The 23,349-nt window shown below is 50.7% G+C and overlaps 1 protein-coding gene across 11 annotated transcripts in view; it reads left to right on the forward strand.

Moving 5' to 3' along the window:
• The window catches only part of VIPR2 (vasoactive intestinal peptide receptor 2), a 69,261-nt gene that overhangs the window by 41,980 nt on the left and 3,932 nt on the right, over window positions 1-23,349 (forward strand). For 4 of the 11 annotated variants that reach the window (XM_086394621.1, XM_086394614.1, XM_086394620.1 and 1 more), the window contains 6 exons: window positions 1,730-1,827; window positions 14,505-14,646; window positions 18,333-18,483; window positions 19,464-19,524; window positions 20,465-20,534; window positions 21,043-21,134. In XM_086394621.1, coding sequence (XP_086250747.1) covers window positions 1,730-1,827; window positions 14,505-14,646; window positions 18,333-18,483; window positions 19,464-19,524; window positions 20,465-20,534; window positions 21,043-21,134 — 614 coding nt within the window. The remainder of the gene's footprint in view (window positions 1-1,729; window positions 1,828-14,504; window positions 14,647-18,332; window positions 18,484-19,463; window positions 19,525-20,464; window positions 20,535-21,042; window positions 21,135-23,349) is intronic. The other 7 variants (XR_015161818.1, XM_086394615.1, XM_086394617.1 and 4 more) reach the window with 4 other exon arrangements.

Below are 23,349 nucleotides of genomic sequence, written 5' to 3' on the forward strand. Positions count from 1 at the left end.
TATTCTGTAATAACCTATAAAGGAAACGAACATGTGTGTGTAACTGAGTCATCGTGCAGTACATCTGAAACCAAGACAACACTGTAAATCAATTACACTTCAGTTTTAAAATGAAACTCAAGTAGATTCATCGAAGAGCAAAATCAGTTACAGATGAAAAGAAATTTCTGGAACAGGGAAGAAAAGTCCAAAGAAACTGCCAGGACACCGCAGAGGGGTGAGGGGGCAGGCCCTGGAGGGTCCCTGGGATGAGCGGCAGTGTCACTGTGATCGGAGCCCCAGCAGGAGGGACAGACCCCGCCACCCAGGCACCGTGGACAGAGGGCCATCCCCAGCCAGGCAGCTGCGGTGAGCCCGGAAAGCACCCAGCCGCTGAGAGTCTGAGACAGGCTGCCCACCGCAGACCGCGCGGACGCGGCCTCTGCCCGCGCCTGGGACTCTCGGGATCCAGCACAGAGTGCGCTCAGAAACGCAGCGGGAAGAGACGGTCCAGAAAACAAGCCTGATGGGTCCACGGCCACAGACCCATCAGACGAGCCTGAGGAGTGTGCTTCCGGGGACGCAGAAAGCAGAGGGGGCACTGAGAGTCAGGAAACGTGAGAAAAAGGCGGAGAAGGGAAAACGCAGCAGAGACTGAACAATAATAAAGGAGGCGGGGCAACTGCAAACAGCGCGATGGGGCGCGGAGGACAAGCAGCAGGGAGGCGGCTACAGGAGAGGAGACCGCCCGCGACCCCGCCAAGACCCGAGAACAGACCGCGTGTGTTATAGGTACACTGCGGGCCTCACGCCTGGGGAGGGTCCCGGGCGCCCCCTGGTTTTACTCAGCTGTGGCTTCGCTTCTGGGGTCTGTTTGCAAGTGTGTGTGCTCATCACTTCGTTTTTTGTGCTTTCCGTGGGCTTGAAATATGTCATTTTCCAACGGTCCCGCCTGCACTGTAACTGCAGATGACACGGTGGCAGCTGCTGCAAACAGGCCCGTCCTGCCTGTGACCCCGCGTCAGGGCGACAAGGGGGCAGACCTCCAGTGCGGGTTTCCAAGGATGCTGTGAAGGCCAGTGCATCCCTGCTTCCTCCCTTGCAGCTCGAGGCCACAAAGAGTGACCATCCCACACACGCTGACCCGTGGGCCTCGGGGTCGCTGGAGGCAGGATCTGCCGTTTCTCTCACGCTTACCTCTGCCGTCCCATTCACTTAACCCAGATCACACCAGGGGTCCGCTGTGGGAGCCGGGAGCCACGCGCCATGGAGGCAGGATCCTGCCTCAGGCTGGTCTTCCCGGGTCAGACCCGCCCGGTTCTGCTTGAAAGTGGCTATTTCCGTGGGCAGGGTGACCTCGGGGAAGACCACGGGCTGGGCGCAGCACCCACCGGGGTGGACTTCTCCCCCCAGAGGCGAGCACGAGCTGCAGAGATGGGTCCCTGCGTCTGGAGGGCTGACTGCTCTGGGCAGGCCTGGTGCTTACCTCCAAAGGTGCCGCCCACCGTCCTGGCTTCCTGAGGTTCCCCAGCTGGCACCCTCCAGACAGGTTTGCCTTATGGAGACCAGGCCAAGTGGTTCACGGTGCCATGGAAGGGAACAGGTGGGCGTTGAGTGTCGTTTCTGGCTCAGGGCGGAGGTGGAGCTCCAGGACATTACTGCTCCGTCATGCCTGCAGCAGCAGCCCCCCAGCCCCTCCCGAGGAGGAGGGCCCCGCTGCGGCTCACGGACGCATCTCCTTCTCTTTCAGATCACGTTCTACATTCTGGTGAAGGCCATTTACACCCTGGGCTACAGCGTGTCTCTGATCTCCCTTACAACAGGAAGCATAATTCTTTGCCTCTTCAGGTAAGCAGCAGAAATGAGTGATTCTGCCAAAAACAAGATGGGAAAGCATCCATCTGAGCTGTCTCAGCCCGTGAGGGGGGCAGAGACCACGCCCCCGCCCTCCTCTGTGCCGAGCCGGCCAGACTCCCTTGGAAGGTACAGTAGGATGCTGACGCTGAGATCTGCACGTCTCATTTGAGGAGACAATGCTGACCGTGGACAAGAATGCAGTTCAAGTGCTGGAATTCTCCAGGCAAGAAAATCAGAGTGAGTAACCATGCCCTTCTCCAGGGCAATGTTCCTGACCCAGGGATGGAACCTGAGTCATCTGCGTTGCAGGCAAAATTTTTTACCAGCTGAGCCGCCAGTGAAGCCCCTACTGATGCCATGCTTTGAAAACAGACGCAGCCTGGCCTTCCCCTCCCCGCTCAGAACACCGCCCGGGTTGAAGCTGTGGGGGCGCTCTGTTGAGAGACAGTGTCATGTGTTCAGGAGGACAGGTTCAAATCCGGGCCGGTCTCGTAGCGGCGGCGTGATGCGGAGCAGACTGCCTTCTCTCTGTGCGTCTGTGAAGTACACAGGCTGACGGACCCACGCCGCATGTAGGGGGCGCTCCCTACTCAGCCTGCTCCTCCCCTGCGCCCGGACCCTCACTGTCTCTGGAGCTAACGCCAGACGTCTTGTGGCTGGTGGTGGGGTGTGAAGGAGGTGTAGACGCTTCCACCTGAGAAAAGCTTTTACTTTCAGGTTAAATCCATGTCTTAAGCATCACTAGCCTTAGTAAAATGGGTGCTCTCCAGCTTATTTTAAAGGGTTTTGATCACCTGTCAAAAAATAATCTGTAGACAACAAAGAGCTTTATTTGGGGGTCTTAGGAATTGCAACTTGGGAGACACAGATTCAGGTAAACCTGAGAGGGTTCCGGGGAGGAGAAGGAGTTGGAGGCTGGTAAAGGCAGAAGCCGCGGGTTGTTAAAGACGTCTGGCAGGAATTGGGACTGGCCCTGACACAGAGGGAAATGGTGTCGTCACGGCGTAGACTGTGACGAGTTGTTCAGGGTCAGGGGCCCACACGCGCCTGATTTCGGGGACACTGTGCAGACCTTCTGGGCACCTTTGTCAGACAGTAGGTGGTCAGAGCTCAGATTCCATCGGCTGAGACGTGGGCGGCCCACTGCCTCCAGGCCTCCAGCCCCGTGTGGGTGCTCTCTTGGCAAGACTCCCTCCTTTTCCTTTTCCTCCACACACCACGTCTTCTTTCTCTCTGCTAAAATGTAGATCAGGTGTCGGTCAGCCTTCAGATAACATCAGTGGCATAGCAAATGGAGAATTTTAAAAATTAGGAGATCCATTCTTGGAAGAAAATGAGCGAGTGGAGGCAACGGAGCGTGTAGACGAGATCCCAGCAGCTGTTGGCTGGTGCTTCTCTCCGTTCAGGCATCTCAGGTGTGACAGGTGGCTGATCATTCTCAAGAAGAATGAGGCAGTGCCTTTAATCCAGAACTGCACTTTGAAAAGTGTAGGGAAGACCTGTCGTTGTATATGATAAAAAACTCTTTTAAGAAACTGATATAATATTATTACTATTTGCTATGCTATCTTCTATATTTAACTGTACATTTTTAAATATAGAAATTGTTAATACAGAAAAAAAAATTTAAGGAGGTAAGCTGGCACAGGGTAACTTGAATGAGAAAAAACTCAGAGCTCCTATCTCGAGCAAACCATATACTTGATATCAGTATGGGGCTTCCGTGGTGGCTCAGCTGGTAAAATTCGATCCCTGGGTCAGGAACATTCCCCTGGAGAAAGGCATGGTTATCCACTCTGATTTTCTTGCCCGGAGAATTCCATGGACAGAGGAGCCTGGCGGTCTACAGTCCGTGGGGTCACGAAGAATCGGACACGACTGAGCGACTAACACTGACATCAACAGTCTCCCTCGGGTTTGTCCTTCACGGCCTATTTAACTATTGCAAGTACGGTCATGACCCGTGAGGAGGATCTCAGGTGGCTTTATGCATATCAAACACCATCTTCTCTGCAAGAGAAGATGCTTGGTTATGGGCAGCACACTCCTGCAGTGGCAGTCACTGCGCCGCTGGCTCAGTGAGGAACAGCTGCAGGCTGGGCTCCGCCTTCCGTCTGGGTTTCTGTCCGCCTGGTCACGCCACCCCCAGAGAGCTGTGAGACAGCTGAGTCTAAAACCCACGTTATAAAAATAACACGCCCCATTGTCTTGGTCACCACACCCAAGAAACAGACTTCTTTGCGGTCACCAAACATTTGTTCTCCAAAACAGCCCAGAGGCTGAGAAAGGACCGAGCCACCACGACCTTACTTTGCAGACAGAGAGGGAGCGTCTCATTCGTCCAGGGGCGTGCAGACTTGGGAGCCGGCGCAGGGCCCAGCTCTGCGCGGGAGTCGTGGGCGGTCGGGCGCTGTGCTCCTCACCGCGTCCCGGGGTCCAGCATGTGCTCACGGGCCTTTACTCACGGGCCCAGGAGCAGCTGCAGTGATTGCTCCAGCCTGTGCTGTGCGTTTCATCAGGGTCGTTATTAATAATTTGGTCCTTACAACACCTCCAGCAGGTGAGTGCTCTTGATCCCAGTTGTAGCAACTTGAGAAGGAGGCCCTGCTGCTGAACAGGGGATGGCAGGGTCGGATCCACAGCCACATGCACCCCATTCACCTTCAGGAATCTGTTCACACAGTCACGGGCGTGCCAAACACAGGGAACAGACTTCACGACTGAGGCCCTGCGGGCGTGTTACACACGCAGAATAGGCTTCACTACTGAGTCATGTTACACACACAGAACAGGCTTCACTACTGAGGCCCTGCGGGCGTGTTACACACACAGAACAGGCTTCATTACTGAGTCATGTTACACACACAGAACAGACTTCACGACTGAGGCCCTGCGGGCGTGCTACACGCAGAACAGGCTTCACGACTGAGGCCCTGCAGGCGTGTCACACATGTGGGACAGACTTCACGACTGAGGCCCTGCAGGCGTGTCACACATGTGGGACAGACTTCACAACTGAGGCCCTGCGGGCGTGTTACACATGTGGAACAGACTTCGTGACTGAGACCCTGTGGGCGTGTTACACGCATGAAACAGACTTCACGACCGAGGCCCCATGGGTCTGTTGCACACACAGAGCACACCTCACTACTGAGGCCCCTGTGGTCCGTTACACAGAGAACAGCCTTCCCTGAGTGAAGCCTGCAGCAGGGCCTGGGTAGGGCTCCCCACGCTGAGACCCATCTCCCCACGAGCTCAGCGCCCAGGCCGCGGCCCAGCAGGAGCAGCCCCAGAGCCGGGCTTGGGACACCGCCTGTCCGTCAGCTCCCACTTCCCAGCAGGTGATCGCGACTCAGAGCTCTGACTGCAGCGCTAATTTGACTCTTTTAGAACTTACGGGAGGAATGCCCAGTCTCGGGGCTCCTCACTCAGCATTTTGCAGGGAGATTGATCCGCGTTGTTGCGTGTGGTTGTCCTGTGTGAAGATAACACAGCGCACTTACTCATTCAGTGTTCATGGAGCTCGGGGCAGCTGTTTGACGACAGGCAGTGCTGCTGTGAACAGCATGTGCCGTCTCCTGCACACATGTAGACACTTCTTCAGGTGTGTGAGTGTGTGCACGCCTCCCCTTATATTCCCATCTGTTTTATAATCATACGTCTTGCCTGATCATAGCCATGCACACACTCTTTCTCTCCGGGTGCTGCACACTCACACCTGCTGAGTGAAGATTCCTTCTACTCCATCTCCCACACCATTTGTTATCCCAATTTTAAAAGCTGTTGCCATGCAGTTGGGTCTGTATAATATAGAACTGTGGTTTTAATTTGCATTTCCCTGGTGGATCATGATATCATGTTTGGAAACTTTTTAATTTTTTTTTTTTTTTTGCAGTACCATTTCAAGTGTTTGCTCATTTTTCTATTCAGCTGTCTCTCTTTTTTTTTAAGTTAATTTTTAGGAGTTCTGAAGTGCAGCCTTTTGTCAGCCCTGGGAATTACAGATTGTATCTCCAGCACTGTGGTTCAACTTTATACTCCCCTGATGAGGTTTTTGATCAGTGAAAGTTCTTCATTTTAATCAAGTCTGTTGACTGTTTGTCATTATGGTCAGAGCTTCCTAAGCCTGTTACCATCTAGAAATTTTATTGTTTAATCTCTTGTGTTTGGGTTATGATCCACGGGTGGTTTGTTTTTGTGGGTGGTGTGAGGTAGGGGTTGAGATTCACGTGCTTTCTCTGTGTGTGTATTCAGCTTCTCCAAGGCCATTGCCTGGAAAGCCAGCCTGCGCCAGGGCACCGCGGCGGCGGCAGCAGGACTGCGCACTGTCCTGTCTGCCCCTTCCTCTCTCCCCTGCCATTTTTGCGTGGCTGTAACCACTGTGCCTTATAACGAGCCCTGATTTCCAGCAATGTACGCCTGTCAACTCTTGTTTCTCATTACGAAGAGGTTGGTCATCTGCAATTCCATAATCGATCAGTTTGTCAGTAGCCATTAAAAAAAAATTGATGAGATTTCATTTTGGATTGCATTGAATCTGTAGATCAGCTTGGACAGACTGGACACCTTCACCATTTTAAATCACCCAGCCATGACTTTAGGAGCTCCTTCCCTTGGTTTGGGCTTTCTTAATTTCTTTCAATACTCTTCTGTGGTCTTCTGAGTAAATATCTTGGACATCTTTTGATAGTCATGCCAAAGTCCTTGTTTATGCTATTGTATATATGTGTGTATTAACTTTCTAGAAAAGGAAGTGATTTCTGTGTATTAATCTTGCTTCAGCAGCCTTGCTTAATTTATGAATTTTATACTTATTAGGTAAATCCATCTGGATTCTTCCATGTGCGGCTCATGTCTTGGTGACTGGAGGTGACGGTAGCAGAGCCCCTGCCCTTATTTCTGAGCTCACAGTGGGAGCTTTAGGTATTTCACTGTAAAGCAGGAAATTCACTACAGATATTTTGATGATAGTCTATATCAGATTAAGAACACTCCTTTCAATTCCCAGTTTTCTGAATTTTTAATCATGAATGGGTTATGAATTTTGTGATAATTTTTCTGCATATATTGACATAAGTAGGTGGTTTTTTCTCATAAGTTCATTTAATGTGAAAATTATATAGGGAGGTTTTCTGATATTAAATCTCCCTTTCATTCCTACTTGGTTGTTCTATGTACTATCCTTTTACTATGTAGCTGGGTTTAGTTTACTAATGTCTTGTTTAGGGCTTTTGTGTCTACACTCATGAATTTAATCTATAACTCCCTTTCTTGTAAAATCAGGCTCTGCTCTGACGGTTATGCTGGCCCACAAGTGAATGAGCAAGTGCCTCCTTCCTATTCTGTGGGTTAGTGAAGGTTGAATAAGGCGCTGCTTCCTCTGTGGCGTTTGTGGAATTCACCAGGAAAGCCATCTGGGTGGAGGACTGTCATGTGGGAAGGTTTTATTTTTAGGTTCAATTTTTTAAAAACAGACATAGGATGATTCAAATTCTCTGTTTCTCTTTATGTTAATTATAAACTGTATTTTTCAAGGAGTCTGCTCATTTCATCTATATCTCTTATGTTTTCACGTGCGTAAGAGCTATACTGATACCTCCTTTTTCATTCCTGGTATTGGTCATCTTAGTTTGTAGTAATGCTTCCTAAGGCCCACGTGATTTCATACTCCAGGATATCTGGCTATAGGTGAGTAACCGCACCATCATGGGTATCTGGGTCATTAAGATCTTTTTTCTATAGTTCTGTGTGCTCTTGCCATCGCCTCTTAATCTCTTCTGCTTCTGTTAGCTCCTTGCTGTCCTTCGTTGTGCCCATCTTTGCATGAAGTGTTCCCTTGGTATGCCCAGTTTTCTTGAAGAGATCTCTAGTCCTTCCCATTCTATTGTTTTCCTCTATTTCTTTGCATTGCTCACTTAAGAAGGCTTTAACTCTGCATTCACTTGGGTATTTCATTCCCTTCTACCTTGCCTTTAGCTTCTCTTCTTTCAGCTGTTTGTGAGGCCTCCTCAGACAACCATTTGGCCTTCTTGCATTTCTTTTTCTTGGGGGTGGTTTTGATCACCCCCTCCTGTACAGTGTTACAAACCTCTGTCCATAGTTCTTCAGGCACTCTCTCTACCAGATCTAATCCCTTGAATCTATTCGTCACCTCCACTGTATAATCATAAGGGATTTGATTTAGGTCATACCTGAATGGCCTAGTGGTTTTCCCTACTTTCTTCAATTTAAGCCTGAATTTTGCAATAAAGAGCTCATGATCTGAGCCAGAGTCAACTCCAGGTCTTGTTTTTGCTGACTGTATAGAGCTTTTCCATCTTCAGCTGCAAAGATTATAATCAATCTGATTTTGCTATTGACAATCTGGTGATGTCCATGTGTAGAGTCGTCTCCTGGAATGTGAAGTCAAGTGAGCCATGGGAGTCAGTACTACAAACAAAGCTAGTGGAGGTCATGGAATTCCAGCTGAACTATTTAAAATCCTAAAAGATGATACTTTTAAAGTGCTGCAATCAACATGCCAGCAAATGTGGAAAATTCAGTAATGGCCATAGGACTGGAAAAGGTCAGTTTTCATTCCAATCGCAAAGAAAGGAAATGCCAAAGAATGTTCAAACTACTGCACAATTTCACTCATTTCAAATGCTAGCAAGGCAATGTTCAAAATCCTTCAAATGAGGCTTCAACAGTACGTGAACAAAGAACTTCCAGATGTATAAGTTGGATTTAGAAAAGGCAGAGGAACTAGACATCAAATTGCCCACATCTGTTGGCTCATAGAAAAAGCAAGAGAATTCCAGAAAAATGTCTACTTCTGCTTCATTGACTATGATAAAGCTTTTGACTATGTGGACCACAACAAACTGTGGAAAATTCTTAAAGAGATGGGAATACCAGACCACCTTACCTGCCTCCTGAGAAACCTGTATGCAGGTCAAGAAGCAGCAGTTAGAAATGCACATGGAACAATGGGCTGGTTCAAAATTGGGAAAGGAGTACATCATGGCTGTAGATTGTCACCCTGCTTATTTAACTCATATGCAGAGTACATCATGCAAAATGCTGGAATGAATGAATCACGAGCTGGAATCAAGATTGCCAGGAGAAGTATCAGCAACCTCAGATATGCAGATGATACCACTCTAATGGTAGAAAGTGAAGAGGAACTAAAGAGCCTCTTGATGAACGTGAAAAAGGAGAGTGAAAAAGCTGGCTTAAAACTCAACATTCAAGAAATTAAGATCATGGCATCCGGTCCCATCACTTGATGACAAATAGATGGGGAAACAGTGACAGGTTTTCTTTTCTTGGACTCCAAAATCACTGTGGCCGGTGACAGCAAACCATGAAATTAAAAGATGCTTGCTGCTTGGAAGAAAAGCTATGACAAACCTAGACAGTATATTAAAAAGCAGAGACATTATTTTGCTGACAAAGGTCCGTATAGTCAAAGCTATGGTTTTTCCAGTAGTCATATATGGATGTGAGAGTTGGACTATAAGGAAAGCTGAGCACCAAAGAATTGATGCTTTTGAGCTGTGGTGTCAGAGAAGATTCTTGAGAGTCCCTTGGACTGCACGGAGATCAAACCAGTCAATCCTAAAGGAAATAACACTGAATATTCTTTTGAAGGACTGATGCTGAAGCTGATGCTCCAATACTTTGACCACTTGATGAGAACAGCTGACTAAACACCCTGATGCTCAGAAAGATTGAAGGCAGGAGGAGAAGAGGTGAAGAGGATGAGATGGTTGGATGGCATCATCGACTCAATGGACATGAGTTTGAGCAAACTCCAGGAGATTGTGAAGAACAGGGAAGCCTGGTGTTCTGCAGTTCATGGAGTTGCAAAGAGTCAGACACTGAACAACACTGGTCGTTGTTACTTTCCTTCTTTGTATCTTGATGAATCATACTGTATAAAGTTTTATCAGTTTTATCAGTGTTTTCCAAGAACCAGCTTTTGACTTTTTTCTCTTGTATGCTTATTTATTAACTTACTGACATGCCCTCTTATCTTCATTACTTCCTTCCTTTTGTGTTCTCTGGTTTCGATTTGGTGTTCTTTTTCTAGCTTGTTAAGTTAGATGTTCAGCCTTCCTTTGTTTAAACTGCTTTTATTTATATCTACAAATTTCCCTCTCAGATCTGCTTCATTCCCATCTTTCAAGTTTAAAGATGTGTTTTTCATTATCATTTAGTCATAGTTTTTCTAAGCTCTTCTTTTGATTATCTTTTAACTATAAAATTTTATAGTTTAATTTCCAATCTGTTATTAGTTTTCTATTCAGCTTGCTAATGATTTCTGGCTTAACTTGTGGTAATCAGAGACCATACCACATGAATTAAATCCTCTGAAATTTGTTAAGATTTGATTTGTGACTCAGAATCTGGTCTTTTTTAGTCAAAGTTTCATTTTCATTTTAAGACAGTGCAAATCCTACAGTTACTGGTTTGTGTGCTACATATATCATTTCCATCATTTATCAATCGTGTTATTTAAATATTCTAAATTTTACTGTTTCGCTTAACTACTTCCCCGGCGGCTACGGTCCGTGGAGTCACAGAGTGGCGGACACGACTGGACAGCTAACACTTTCACGTGTTCTATAGTCACTGAGAGACGTGTATTAAAATCTCCAGCTATAATTGTGGACTTAACTATATCTCCATTTATTTATTTCACTGTTTGCTTTACACACTTCAAGGTTATGTTATTAGGGGCACCCCCGTTTCATGTTTTGTCTTCCTGTAAGCTGTCCATGTTTAGTAACGCGCCTTGCCTTAAAAATAAGTCTACATTAGTGTAGCTATGTCTGCCTTCTTTTCTTTGATATCTGCAAGATTCATCCCTATTTTACATTTGCGTGTTCTGTAAGCTCCACTTAATTGAGATTTGTTCTTTACTTCCAGTCTGTTTTTAGTCGTGCACACAGTGTCTTCCGCTCACGTTCCGACTGCTTGCTGGCAAGCTGCACTTTCAGTCTGCCTCCATCTCTTCGCTATTGTCTCAGCTGTTCTGTGGCCCCTGCACTCTATTCGTGTTTGTTTTTAAGTTGTCAAGTGTTTTTATTATTCCAGTGTTTCCCTTTTGGATCGTTAGTCGTATATTCAGTGCTTCTTCCTCTGGTTTCCACCTCATGTTAACAAAGTGCATCCGTGTCTCACAGGCATTAACCTCCAGTTACTATTTCCATCTCTTCCAGGTAACTCAAGCCTTCCCTTCAGCCTCATGACTTCTGCGTCATTGTCATGTATTCTAATTGTGCACATATTTTAAATGCCACATGCGTGATCACTATTTTTGTTATTTTCAAACTCAGTATTTGTTTAGAATTGCCCATCTTCCTCTTTCCTTCCTGCATCTTCACGTTTCCATCTGAGTCAACTTCCTCCCTGAAGATCTCCTTTTAGGAGACCAGGCCTCCCAGCAATGAATTCTCATGGCTATTGATTGCCTGAAATCATCTTAATTTTGCCTTCACTTTTGAGGATATTTTTGAGAGGACCGAATTCTTTGTTGGCAGTTACTCTTTTTCATCACTTTGAAGATATACATCGTTATTTCTTTTGAAAGTCAGCTTCCAGTCTCACCATAATGCTGCTGAAGGATGAGTCTTTTTCTCTGGGTCCTTTGAAGATTTTTTTCTTTGTCTTTGGTTTTTAGCACTTTTGCTGTCATGGGCTTTAGTGTGGTTTTCTGTGTAATCCTCCTTCTTGGGGTTAGTGGAATTCCTTTAATCTGTTATTATATTTTATCAGTTTCAAAAATTCTTGGCCAGCAGCTCTTCAAATATTTCCTCTACCTTATTCTCTCTCTCCTTTCTTTCTGAAACACCATTTTCACATGATAAATATTTTCAACATTTCCTGTATACTTCCTCTTATTTCTTTCTATGTTCCATTAATTCGTTTCTCTCTACCTTAGACATGGGCTTCCCAGCTGGCTCAGTGGTAAAGAATCCTGTCAGTGCAGGAGACACGAGAGACACAGATTTGATGCCTGGGTTGGAAAGATCCCTTGGTGGAGGAAATGGCAACCTGCTCAGTATTCCTGCCTGGAAAATCCCATCGACAGAGGAGTGTGGCAGGCTGCAGTCCATGGGTTGCAAAGAGTCAGACACGATTAAGTGCACATGCATGCAGGACTTTAGACACAGTCTACCAATCTGTTTTCCAACTTATAATAATACTCTATTTTACTGTGTCTAATCTAATATTTAAACCCAGCTATTTAATTCTTAATTTCATGGGTTTTTTAAAATTTTCAATTTTCCATTTGATTTTTACAATTAATACCATCCTCTAGCCAGTATCAGTTCAGTCACTCAGTTGTGTCAGACTCTTTGTGACCGCATGGGCTGCAGCACACAGGGCTTCCCTGTCCCTCACCAACTTCTGGAGCTTGCTCAAACTCATGCCCATCGAGTCGGTGATGCCATCCAGCCATCTCATCCTCTGTCATCCCCTTCTCCTCCCGCCTTCAATCTTTCCCAGCATCAGGGTCTTTTCCAGTGAGTCAGCTCTTCACATCAGGTGGCCAAAGTATTGGAGCTTCAGGTGCAGCATCAGTCCTTCCAATGAATATTCAGGACTGATTTCCTTTAGGATGGACTGGTTTGATCTTGCAGTGCAAGGGACTCTCAAGAGTCTTCTCCAGCACCACAGTTCAAAAGATCAATTCTTCGGCACTAAGTCAGAAGTAAAGGGAAATATTTATTAGCGCACCATCCTCTAATTTTCTTGGATATATTAATCAGAGCCATTTTATAGTCATGTCTTAAAATACCAGTATCTGGATCTCTATCTATTCTATTTTTGTTTTTCCATTTTTAACTGCATTTGATCATTTGGTACTATTTCTGGCATATTTATTAATTGATTATTGAAGTTACATATAATTAAATCATAGAGGCTTTAGATGGTATCATACCATAGAGAGTATTTACTCTTTCTAGCAAGATGGGCAGACAAGCCTGAGCCAGGCAGGGACTGAGTCAATCTAAGGCCGCATTTTAGGCTCTCTGAAGGCTGGTTTGTCATTATTCCTAAGTCACAGCCCTTTAGGGGTTTCAGATGAAAACCTAGGAATCCTTCTACTCATCCAACAAATGAACACCTTGGGAAATGGAAAAAAAGAGAAGGAAAATCTCTTAGGTAACTGCCTGCAGAATTTGAGGCTCCCTGTGGCTTCCTTTTCTCCACTCTGTTGCCTTGAAAGCCCTTAACGTCTTTTGTCGTCCGTTCCATCTGGTGACGCTGTTACAAGCTCTGGGCCTCCGCTCTGTAATCAGCGCTGTGCCCTAAAACCTGGGTTAACCCTCAGCCAGGAGATGAGAGGAGGCTGCAGTGCCTGATGCTCCCTCCTCACCAGGGCCCCAGCCCTTTAGATCCCAGCCGCCTCAGCTGCCCTCCAGAGCTCTGTAGACAGCTTTTTAAATCACGGATGACGTGGGAGAGAGGTCAGATAAGTTTCTCTTTGGAGCCACAGGTGGAAGTCTGCTTAGAATATATTTTTAATGTCCTTCAAATTTGTAAACTCTACTTCAACTTGAGGAGTTAATGTTTTAATGATCTTGGAAGTTCATTTGTGTGGAACAGCTTGTCTCCAAACAATAAAAAGTCAGAGTTAAATCAAATATCTAATTAAGTCTTCTCCAAAGCAGAATTTAAGTGTTGTAAAATGATTATAAACAAAATGTTCTTAACATGTTTTAGAGAAGCAAATACCACATAAAGTTGTTCAAAGACAGGTCCTTTGAGGTGGTCTTGCAGGAAGTTTGCTGCAGAGACACATGGTGTTCACATCTGTGAAGTGGGGCATGCTTCTGCAGGCTCAGATGCGCCGTGGCTGTGCTGTCCACATTTATCCCAAAGCCCTGTTTCTAGGACTCTGCTCTAAGGCGCAAAGTCAGAAACAAAGGGCAATATTGATACCCAAAAATGTGTACCGTAATGCAAAGCAGAAACCATCTTGAATACACAAGGAATACTTAAATTGTTCAGTTCAGTTCAGTTCAGTCGCTCAGTCGTGTCTGACTCTTTGCAACCCCATGAATTGCAGCACGCCAGGCCTCCCTGTCCATCACCAACTGCTGGAGTCTACCCAAACTCATGTCTATTGCGTCGGTGATGCCATCCAACCACCTCATCCTCTGTGGTCCCCTTCTCCTCCCACTTTCAATCTTTCCCAGCATCAGGGTCTTTTCTGAGTCAGTTCTTTGTATCAGGTGGCCAAAGGATTGGAGCTTCAACATCAGTCCTTTCAATGAACACCCAAGACTGATTTCCTTTAGGATGGACTGGTTGGATCTTCTTGCAGTCCAAGGGACTCTCAAGAGTCTTCAACATTGTTCACTTCCATAAAAAAGAAGCTTTAACATTAAAGCCACACAGGCATCTGTCGAAGTGTTTAACTGTCCATCTCCTCCCTCTTCCCATGACTCCCATTCCCCCACCCCATCCTCCCCTTCACCCTCCTCGACCCCGCCCCCCCACACCCCTCCCTCCCTCCCCCCCACACCCCTCCCTCCCTCCTCCCCGTCCCCATCCTTCCTCCCCTTCGCCCTCCTCACCCCCCGCCCCCCTCCCCCCTCCCCATCCTTCCTCCCCTTCGCCCTCCTCCCCCCCCGCCCCTCCCCCACGCGCCCCCCACCTCCCCTCGGCAGGAAGCTGCACTGCACCCGGAACTACATCCACCTGAACCTGTTCTTGTCCTTCATCCTGCGGGCCGTCTCAGTGCTGGTCAAGGACGACGTGCTGTACTCCAGCTCTGGGATGCTGCACTGCCTGGACCTGCCATCCTCCTGGGTAAGGCTGTACGGGGCTGGGCCCTCTAGGCAGCCTTGTTTACTCCTGCCTGCCACCGACCTCCGTCTGTGATGAGGTCCAGAGCCGGCTTCACCGAGGCCCCGGTCAAGGTGGGGTGGGGTCCGGCCTGCGCTCAGAGCAACTCAGGGCGGCAGGTGCCGTGAGTGGGGGCACAGGCGCTGCCCGCTGGGAGGTCACGGCCTGAGCGCTGATGCGGGCAAAACCAGACTTGCTTGAGGGCACCGCCGGAGGGACCAGCAGCAGCTGGGGGCTGGAAGAAAGGGACACGGGTGGGCACGTGCGACGCCGTTTTCTCCCTTGTGTCCGGGATTCTGAGCGGTGGATGCTTCCAGCTGGCAGGACGGGTACCACCTGGGGGAGCGTGGCCCTGGCACCTGCCCAGGACACAGTGCGGTGAATGGGCCACGCAGGGATCGCCCGGACTGGGAGTTTGTGCGGTGCAGGCGGGGCATGCGGTGGACTTAGTGGGGCTTTAGGAGGAAGCTGAGTTTGGTGCATTCATGGAGCGTGCCGCGGTCCAGTGCTTCCCTCGTCCGGGTTCTTCATGTCACCCGGTCAGGTCGGCTCTTCCACGCGGAGCCAGAGCCGGCTTTCCACCGGCATCCGGCATGGATGGACCCATCTGCTGACTCCATTCCTCTGGACTGAAGAAGTCTGAATCAGGGTCTTTCTAAGACAGTAAAGCCTTTACCACACTAGAGCAGCTGCTTCCCGGCCCGCAGGTTAATATACCCTGGGGACAGTCCCTCCGCGAGGCGTGTGGACTGACTGCAACAGTAAAATCAGCAGCACGGCCCTCCACTCGGACGTCCCACCCCAGGTGGAAGGGGAGCCCTGGGCTCTTGTCCCGGGATGGAGTCTCCTCTGCACAGACAGGGGTCCCCCAGAGGCCAGGACCCGGGAGACCCAGTTCTCCTCCGGCTGAGAAATCTTCTGCTGCTTCTCTGCCTTACTCAGAACTCTGCTCCAAGGAGCCCTCCTTACTTAGCTCCTCCTTCATTAAAGGATGTAGTGACCCTGATGGACCCATGGACACCAGGCCCTTGACCTGAGCAGTATGCTGTCCTGCTGTGTAGACAGAGGACCTGGCCGGCTCCAGGCTGAGGGAGGTGGGGGTGGAGGAATGGGAACTTGGATGTCCCTGCCCCAAGTCCCACCTGCCTGGAGCGTTAGGGGCAAACTCAGAGGTCTGAAACATCTGAACAGGGGTACTCCCAGAGAGGAGGGCAGGAGGTTGGGCTGGGGGCCTGACTTTGCCGAGGGTCCTGGGCTCCACAGCCCAGGATAGAATAGAGGGGCAGAGAGGGGAGAGGGAGCAGGAGAAAGGGAAGTGAGCAGAGCCTGTCAACACACACAGATGCACCCGTGCAGGCAGACACACAGCAGTGTGTGCTCACATATGTGCATGCAGACACACAGCCATGTGTGTGCTCAGATATGTGCATGCAGACACACAGCAGTGTGTGCTCACACACGTGCATGCAGACACATAGCCATGTGTGCCCACACCCAGGCACACACACACTCTTCACATTCTGTCCCATCAAGAAAGTTTGGCTCCAACCCTGGAAGGACAGCTCTGAAGACAGGGGCTTTGAGTGGTGCTGGGGGAGCCCACGTCCTCGAGTGTGGGGCAGCTGGCACACAAGACACCAGAAACCACGAAAGTGGCCGTGGCCGTGGCCCTCGCCTCTGCTGCTCGCTGAGCAGTGAGGGCTCCGGGCTTCAGGCCCGCAGAGGTGACAAAGCCTCCTTCCCCAGCCCTGCAGCCGTCACTTCCACACGTTTAAGTAAGATCTCCTGTTTGCTTGCTCTTAGCACCTGTGGACGCTGTAAGTCTCCCCAGCACCGTAGGGAGTTGCTTATGTCCCCATAGGGCCCGAGAGGCAAGCGTTCCCAGGTGTGACCCCGGATTGTGCCTTGGACAGTCATGGACGTGGGTGCAGTTTTCTCGTCCTTTGCAAGGGGTTGGCCCTCAAAGAAGCCAGCTGTACTGGCTCATAAAGTGGACCTAGAGACAGAACCCGGCTTCCGTCCCTACCAAGGCCAGCCCACACACACGGGCGCCTCGCTGCTGCTCCTTGGCTTGGGTTTCATCCAAACCGTGGAAACTGGCTGCAGTCTGGAGAAAAGAAGCGACCCGAGGGCCACCCGAAGCTGACCTTCAGCAGGACCTCCTGCAGGCCCTGGGGCTCAGCGCCCTGCACGCCTGGCTGCCGTGGGTGGTAGAGGCTCCCAGATGGCACAGGACTGGCCAAGGACCCGCTGGGAACCAAGCAGGGTGCAGTCCTGGCCACTGGCCTCTCGGCCTTCCCACGACTGAAGGTCAGCAGACAGCCCCTCACCCCAGAGCCTCTGCCCTTGGAGTGTGTTGATGGCGTATGAGCTGCAGTGAAGAAGTGCAGACATGGCATTTTAAACCTTTTACTAAGAAGAAGGAATTGGAATCATGTTAAACACACTTTGTCTTTTTTCCTCCTTCAACAGTGTATCTTGGAAACTCTGAGTCTACCAGGGTCCCAGGGTCTCTTACTTTGAATCTGGAAGGTGTGACGTAGTCTGTGCGACCATCCCGCCAGTAACAGACACACCTTGGTTTCTCTTTCTGCCACCACTCGGTCAGGGGGGACTGGAGAGAGACTGGAGGCAGTGAAGGGCACGTGTATTTAAGTTGTAACAAGCAGAGCTGGTCGCCGTGGGCGCCCCGTGTACAGGATGCCCCTGCCCTGGCCAGCAGGGCTCACCGTGGGCCCCTCCACCCTCGGGCGTGGGCTCCTTCTCCCCGACACCAGGCCGGCCTCTGTCAGTGTTCCAGCGAGGGGCGCCAGTCCCGGGGTCTCATCGATGGGGGGCTCCTTCTCCCCGACACCAGGCCGGCCTCTGTCAGTGTTCCAGCGAGGGGCGCCAGTCCCGGGGTCTCATCGATGGGTTTTAGCGTGCCTCTTTCCACTTACCGGGCCCAGCCCTGCTGTCCTCCACATGCCGGACCCCCGCCCCACACTCGGCTTTGGTAAAGCTTAACTGCCTTAGAAAGAAACAGAGCGAGAGAAACCTAGTGCCAGGCACCGGCAGCGAGCGGCCTGGAGATGTGCAGCCGCGCCTGCCTGAAGGGCTGCCAGGCGTTTCTTGCCCGCCCACCAAGTGCACGTGCGCGGGTCTATCCGCACGTCTTCGTGTATCCAGCCCATCCGTCCACAAGTATGTATCTGGGCTGCAGGCTGTAAAGACACAGAATACTAAACGTGCTGGGGGGTTGTTTTCGGTGCATTTATATAAGCTTAGTGACCTAAAGCCTAAATTTCCCCTTTCTAAACACCTGAGGAAACATTTTGTTTGGTGGTTTCTCTTGTTTTTTCTTTTACTTCTTGTCTCTTGTTAAGAGTCCACAGTGAGCAGGGAGAGAGGAGGGAAGTGGGAGTGAGCGGAGGGTTAGTGGGGACGAGGCGGCCGGGGGAGGGGGGCCGGGCCTCACGCGTCACCCAGGGTGACCGTCCCCTCGGGCGTGGTGTGCGTCTGCCCGGCCCGTGTCGCCCTCCGCAGGTTGCAGGCCTCGCCGGACGCGCACACGCACACGCTCGCGCCTCCGGGAGGCACCTCCGCGCTCCTTGCGCAGCGGGGCCGGAGCCGGGCCTGTGGCGCGCGCTCACGCGGCCCTCCCCGTGCAGGTGGGCTGCAAGCTGAGCCTGGTCCTGTTCCAGTACTGCATCACGGCCAACTTCTACTGGCTGCTGGTGGAGGGGCTCTACCTCCACACCCTGCTCGCCGTCAGCTTCGCCCCCGGCCGGCGCTTCCGGGCCTACCTCCTGATCGGATGGGGTGAGGACTCCCCCTGCCTGCCAGGTGCCCCTGGCTCGGACCTACCCACAGAGACCCTCTCCGCTCAGAAAAACCCTGGGCTGCCCCGGAGGAAGGGAGTCAACACCTTAATGTTTTGGGAGCCAGGAAATGAAAGTGAAAGTTGCTCAGTCGTGTCGGACTCATTGCAACCCCATGGACTACACAGTCCATGGAATTCTAAGTATTCTTACTGGAGTGGGTAGCCTTTCCCTTCTCCAGGGTATCTTCCCGACCCAGGGATTGAACCCAGGTATCCCACGTTGCAGGAGGATTCTTTACCAGCTGAGCTACCAGGGAAGCCCTAGAACCTGGTTTAAAACCACTGTGACTCTCATTCCTGGGGTGAACCCCAACCGAGGCGGGGGGTCAGGGGAGAACCAGAAAGAAGGGGCCTGGGAGAAGGAGCAGGGAGACCATCCCCAGCGAGGTCCCCCTAACGTGCTCATCAGTGGGGCTCTGCCTAAGCTGGAATCGGAAAGGGGTGAAGCTGCGGGCCCCACCTTCGCAGTGAGGGGCGCCCCTTCAGGTCTCTGCCAAGTCGGGACACAGCCTCTCCAGCACGTTGGTACCAACATCCAGAAACACATGCGTTTCAGGCCTGTGAAGCCTTCAAACTCGTATTTAATTATCTTCACTGCTTAGTAAGGCGTGAGGGTAAGCCTGTGTGTATTTATGAAGCTGCTGCCGCCGCCGCCAAGTCACTTCAATCATGTCCAACTCTGTGCAACCCCGTAGACAGCAGCCCACCAGGCTCCTCTGTCCATGGGATTTTCCAGGCAAGAGTACTGGAGTGGGGTGCCATTGCCTTCTCCATATTTATGAAGAGTTTCCATTAATCTGTCCGTCAGAAAGCCCTTGTCCCTGCTGGCAGGGGGCTCACGAAGGCTCCCGTGTGCGTCCCCATTGGGCTGGTCCAGGTGGCCAGCGCCAGGCCGGGGTGACCGGGTGTCTCTCTGCAGGCATCCCCACTGTCTGCACGGGTGCGTGGACTGTGGCTCGGCTCTTGCTGGAGGACACGGGGTGAGTGCTGTGCCTGTGGCTGAGGGGGAGCGCCGCTGACAGAGGGCCTGGCGAGCCAGAGGGCAGCTTTGTGTCTAGGCAGAAGGCAGCCTCTGGACGCTCAGGGGGCGACTCAGGGTGGGGACCTCGGACAGGTGCCACGGAGCAGGTGGAGCTGAATGGGGGCTGGCCGTGGAGCGGGGCCTAGGGTCTGCCAGGCAGAGACAGAGCCACGTCTCAGGGAGACGTGTGGCCCGGAGCCAAGTGGGAGCCCAGCAGGAGGGCATCCGGGCTCAGCCCTCTGAGGCCCTGCGGCTGGGCCAGGCCCAGAGGCTTCTGCTGTGTGCACGGTGGGGCAGGCCGTGCCTAGCCTGAGGCACCCCAGCTCCCACCATGGAGCCCAGCAGCTGCTGTGCCTCGTGCAGGCCCGGGTCCACCTGCCGCCCCCTCCCAGCCGCCCCCTGCCAGTAACAAACACCCCAAGCTTGGCGCTCACACAGGTCCAGTTTATTGGTGTGCTTCTGTCCCTGGCTCTTTGGGCAGCTCTCCAGCTCAGTCTTGCTCACTCACTGCCGTGGGCCTCTACCTGCAGGGGAGGCCGGGGCTGCAGGTCTAGACAGGCCACACTGAGTTCCAGGACTCCACACCCTCCTGTCGGAACCAGCCAGGCTCCAGAGCAAGGGTGGGTCTGTTCTGCTGGGAGGGGTGTGAGTTAACAGGCAATCGGGGGGCGTTGTACAAGCCTGCTGTCCCAGCTTCCTCCCGGAGACAGGGCGTGGCGGTCAGGAGGGACCACCCAACAAACCTGTGAGTCAGGGGTTCATCGTGGCGGGGTGGGGGGTGCCGGCTGGTTTGGCAAGCCCCTTCGAAGGGGTGCAGCCACAGGCCTGTGTTATCCTCCTATGCTTCGTTTGTAGATGGAATCCGTGATAATGTGATTTTCCTTCTCTTTCTTCAATAGTTGCTGGGATACCAATGACCACAGTGTTCCTTGGTGGGTTATACGAACACCAATTTTAATTTCTATTATAGTAAGTGACTTCTGTGTGGAAACCTGAGTTACCACCAGGCTGCACTTGGGCAGAGAGCCCTGTGGTGAATACAGACGGCCCCGTTCCACTCAGCCTCTCGAGACAAGAATCCCAGGCTGAGCTCTACCACAGGTGGCTCGGCCCACCGTCAGGAGGAAGGGGAGGGCAAGAGGGAGATGCACCTTTGGAGGGGGGCACAGTCAGCTCCCCAAAGTGTGCAGCCTTGGATCTGAACTGGATTTCCATCTGTGGAATGCACGTCTTAATATTCTCAACTAAACTGCTGCAGCCTGGGGTCAACACATAGGTGACGCCACAGACAGACTGCCCTGCTCTGACCTGGGGGGCGGGCAGGGGGAGCAGACCCGACTGGGCAGGGCACTGGCGCTCCTGAGCCAGTGGGGCCCGGAGCCCCATTTTGGGCGAGGCTGAGCTGCAGACATCCTGGCCTCGCCGCCTCCCTTGCAGGGGGACTTCACACCCTGAAATGTCATCTCTTTTTGTGCAGGTCAATTTCATCCTTTTTGTTAGCATTATACGAATTTTACTGCAGAAGTTGACGTCCCCAGATGTCGGTGGCAACGACCAGTCACAGTACAAGTGAGTATGTGTTTTGAGCCAGCTCCGAACCACCCTCAGCAGCCGCACGCGGCCTGACAACTTGGAGTACGTGTGTGCAGAGCAGAGAAACTGGGGCCTGGGGACCCACACATGACCCCACGTCGTCTCCTTTAGCCACAGGAGTGTGCCCTGGGCCAATTTACAGGGACCCCTAGACTTGGAGTGACCTGTCCAAGGGCAGCGTCGCCAAGGCCATTGTTCAGGCTGGGTGCTTCCCTTGCCGCCAGTGTGCACAGCCTCTGGAGAGCTGGGTATCCAAGTGTCTGTCCACTCTCCTCTTTTGTACCCTGACCTTTCTCCTTGGCCACACGTCTTTGCATTTTATATTTGGTTCTGTCTTCCCTGTCTGACCACAGGGTCCAGGCAACACCTCATGTGGGCCTTGTACTTAATAACGACTCAGATTATCTTCACGACCAAGATAATCACGATGGTGTGATCACTGACCTAGAGCCAGACATCCTGGAATGGGAAGTCAAGTGGGCCTTAGAAAGCATCACTACAAACAAAGCTAGTGGAGGTGATGGAATTCCAGTTGAGCTATTTCAAATCCTGAAAGATGATGCTGTGAAAGTGCTGCACTCAATATGCCAGCAAATTTGGAAAACTCAGCAGTGGCCACAGGACTGGAAAAGGTCAGTTTTCATTCCAGTCCCAAAGAAAAGCAATGCCAAAGAATGCTCAAACTACCACACAATTGCACTCATCTCACATGCTAGTAAAGTAATGCTCAAAATTCTCCAAGCCAGGCTTCAGCGATATGTGAACCATGAACTTCCTAATGTTCAAGCTGGTTTTAGAAAAGGCAGAGGAACCAGAGATCAAATTGCCAACATCCGCTGGATCATCGAAAAAGCAAGAGAGTTCCAGAAAAACACCTATTTCTGCTTTATTGACTATGCCAAAGCCTTTGACTGTGTGGATCACAATAAACTGTGGAAAAGTCTGATAGATGGGAATACCAGACCACCTGATCTGCCTCTTGAGAAACCTATATGCAGGTCAGGAAGCAACAGTTAGAACTGGACATGGAACAACAGACTGTTTCCAAATAGGAAAAGGAGTACATCAAGGCTGTATATTGTCACCCTGCTTATTTAACTTCTGTGCAGAGTACATCATGAGAAAGGCTGGGCTGGAAGAAGCACAAGCTGGAATCAAGATTGCCGGGAGAACTATCAATAACCTCAGATATGCAAATGACACCACCCTTCTGGCAGAAAGTGAAGAGGAACTAAAAAGCCTCTTGATGAAGGTGAAAGAGGAGAGTGAAAAAGTTGGCTTAAAGCTCAACATTCAGAAAACGAAGACCATGGCATCTGGTCCCATCACTTCATGGGAAATAGGTGGGGAAACAGTGGGAACAGTGTCAGACTTTATTTTGGGGGGCTCCAAAATCACTGCAGATGGTGACTGCAGCCATGAAATTAAAAGATGCTTACTCCTTGGAAGAAAAGTTATGACCAACCTAGACATCATACTGAAAAGCAGAGACATCACTTTGCTAACAAAGGTCTGTCTAGTCAAGGCTATGATTTTTCCAGTGGTCATGTATGGATGTGAGAGTTGGACTGTGAAGAAAGCTGAGTGCTGAAGAATTGATGCTTTTGAACTGTGGTGTTGGAGAAGACTCTTGAGAATCCCTTGGACTGCAAGGAGATCCAACCAGGCCATCCTAAAGGAGATCAGCCCTGGGTGTTCTTTGGAAAGACTGATGCTAAAGCTGAAACTCCAGTACTTTGGCCACCTCATGTGAAGAGTTGACTCATTGGAAAAGACTCTGATGCTGGGAGGGATTGGGGGCAGGAGGAGAAGGGGAGGCCAGAGGATGAGATGGCTGGATGGCATCACCGACTCGATGGATGTTAGTCTGAGTGAACTCCGGGCGTTGGTGATGGACAGGGAAGCCTGGCGTGCTGTGATTCCTGGGGTCGCAAAGAGTCGGACACGACTGAGCGACTGAACTGAACTGGTGTTTGTTGCCTGAATGGTAACAGAAAGGTGGATATCATCTCCCTCATTAGAAAGAGAGCAGAGTTTAAGTAATCACCCACCCTCATCCAGCTAATTAACGAGGACTGAGAACTCTGTAAAGGAACTGGAAGACTCTGTAAATCTATCAAGAATTTATAAAGAAAAATAAAGTCTGCGACTCGAGTGTAACTAAAACTAGTCCAGTGTGGAGGGGCTGGTG

This window comes from Bos grunniens, chromosome 4, assembly GCF_055505025.1.
Source record: "Bos grunniens cultivar Pamir isolate PY7600 chromosome 4, Bosgru_T2T1.0, whole genome shotgun sequence".
NCBI classification, from domain to species: Eukaryota; Metazoa; Chordata; class Mammalia; order Artiodactyla; family Bovidae; genus Bos; species Bos grunniens.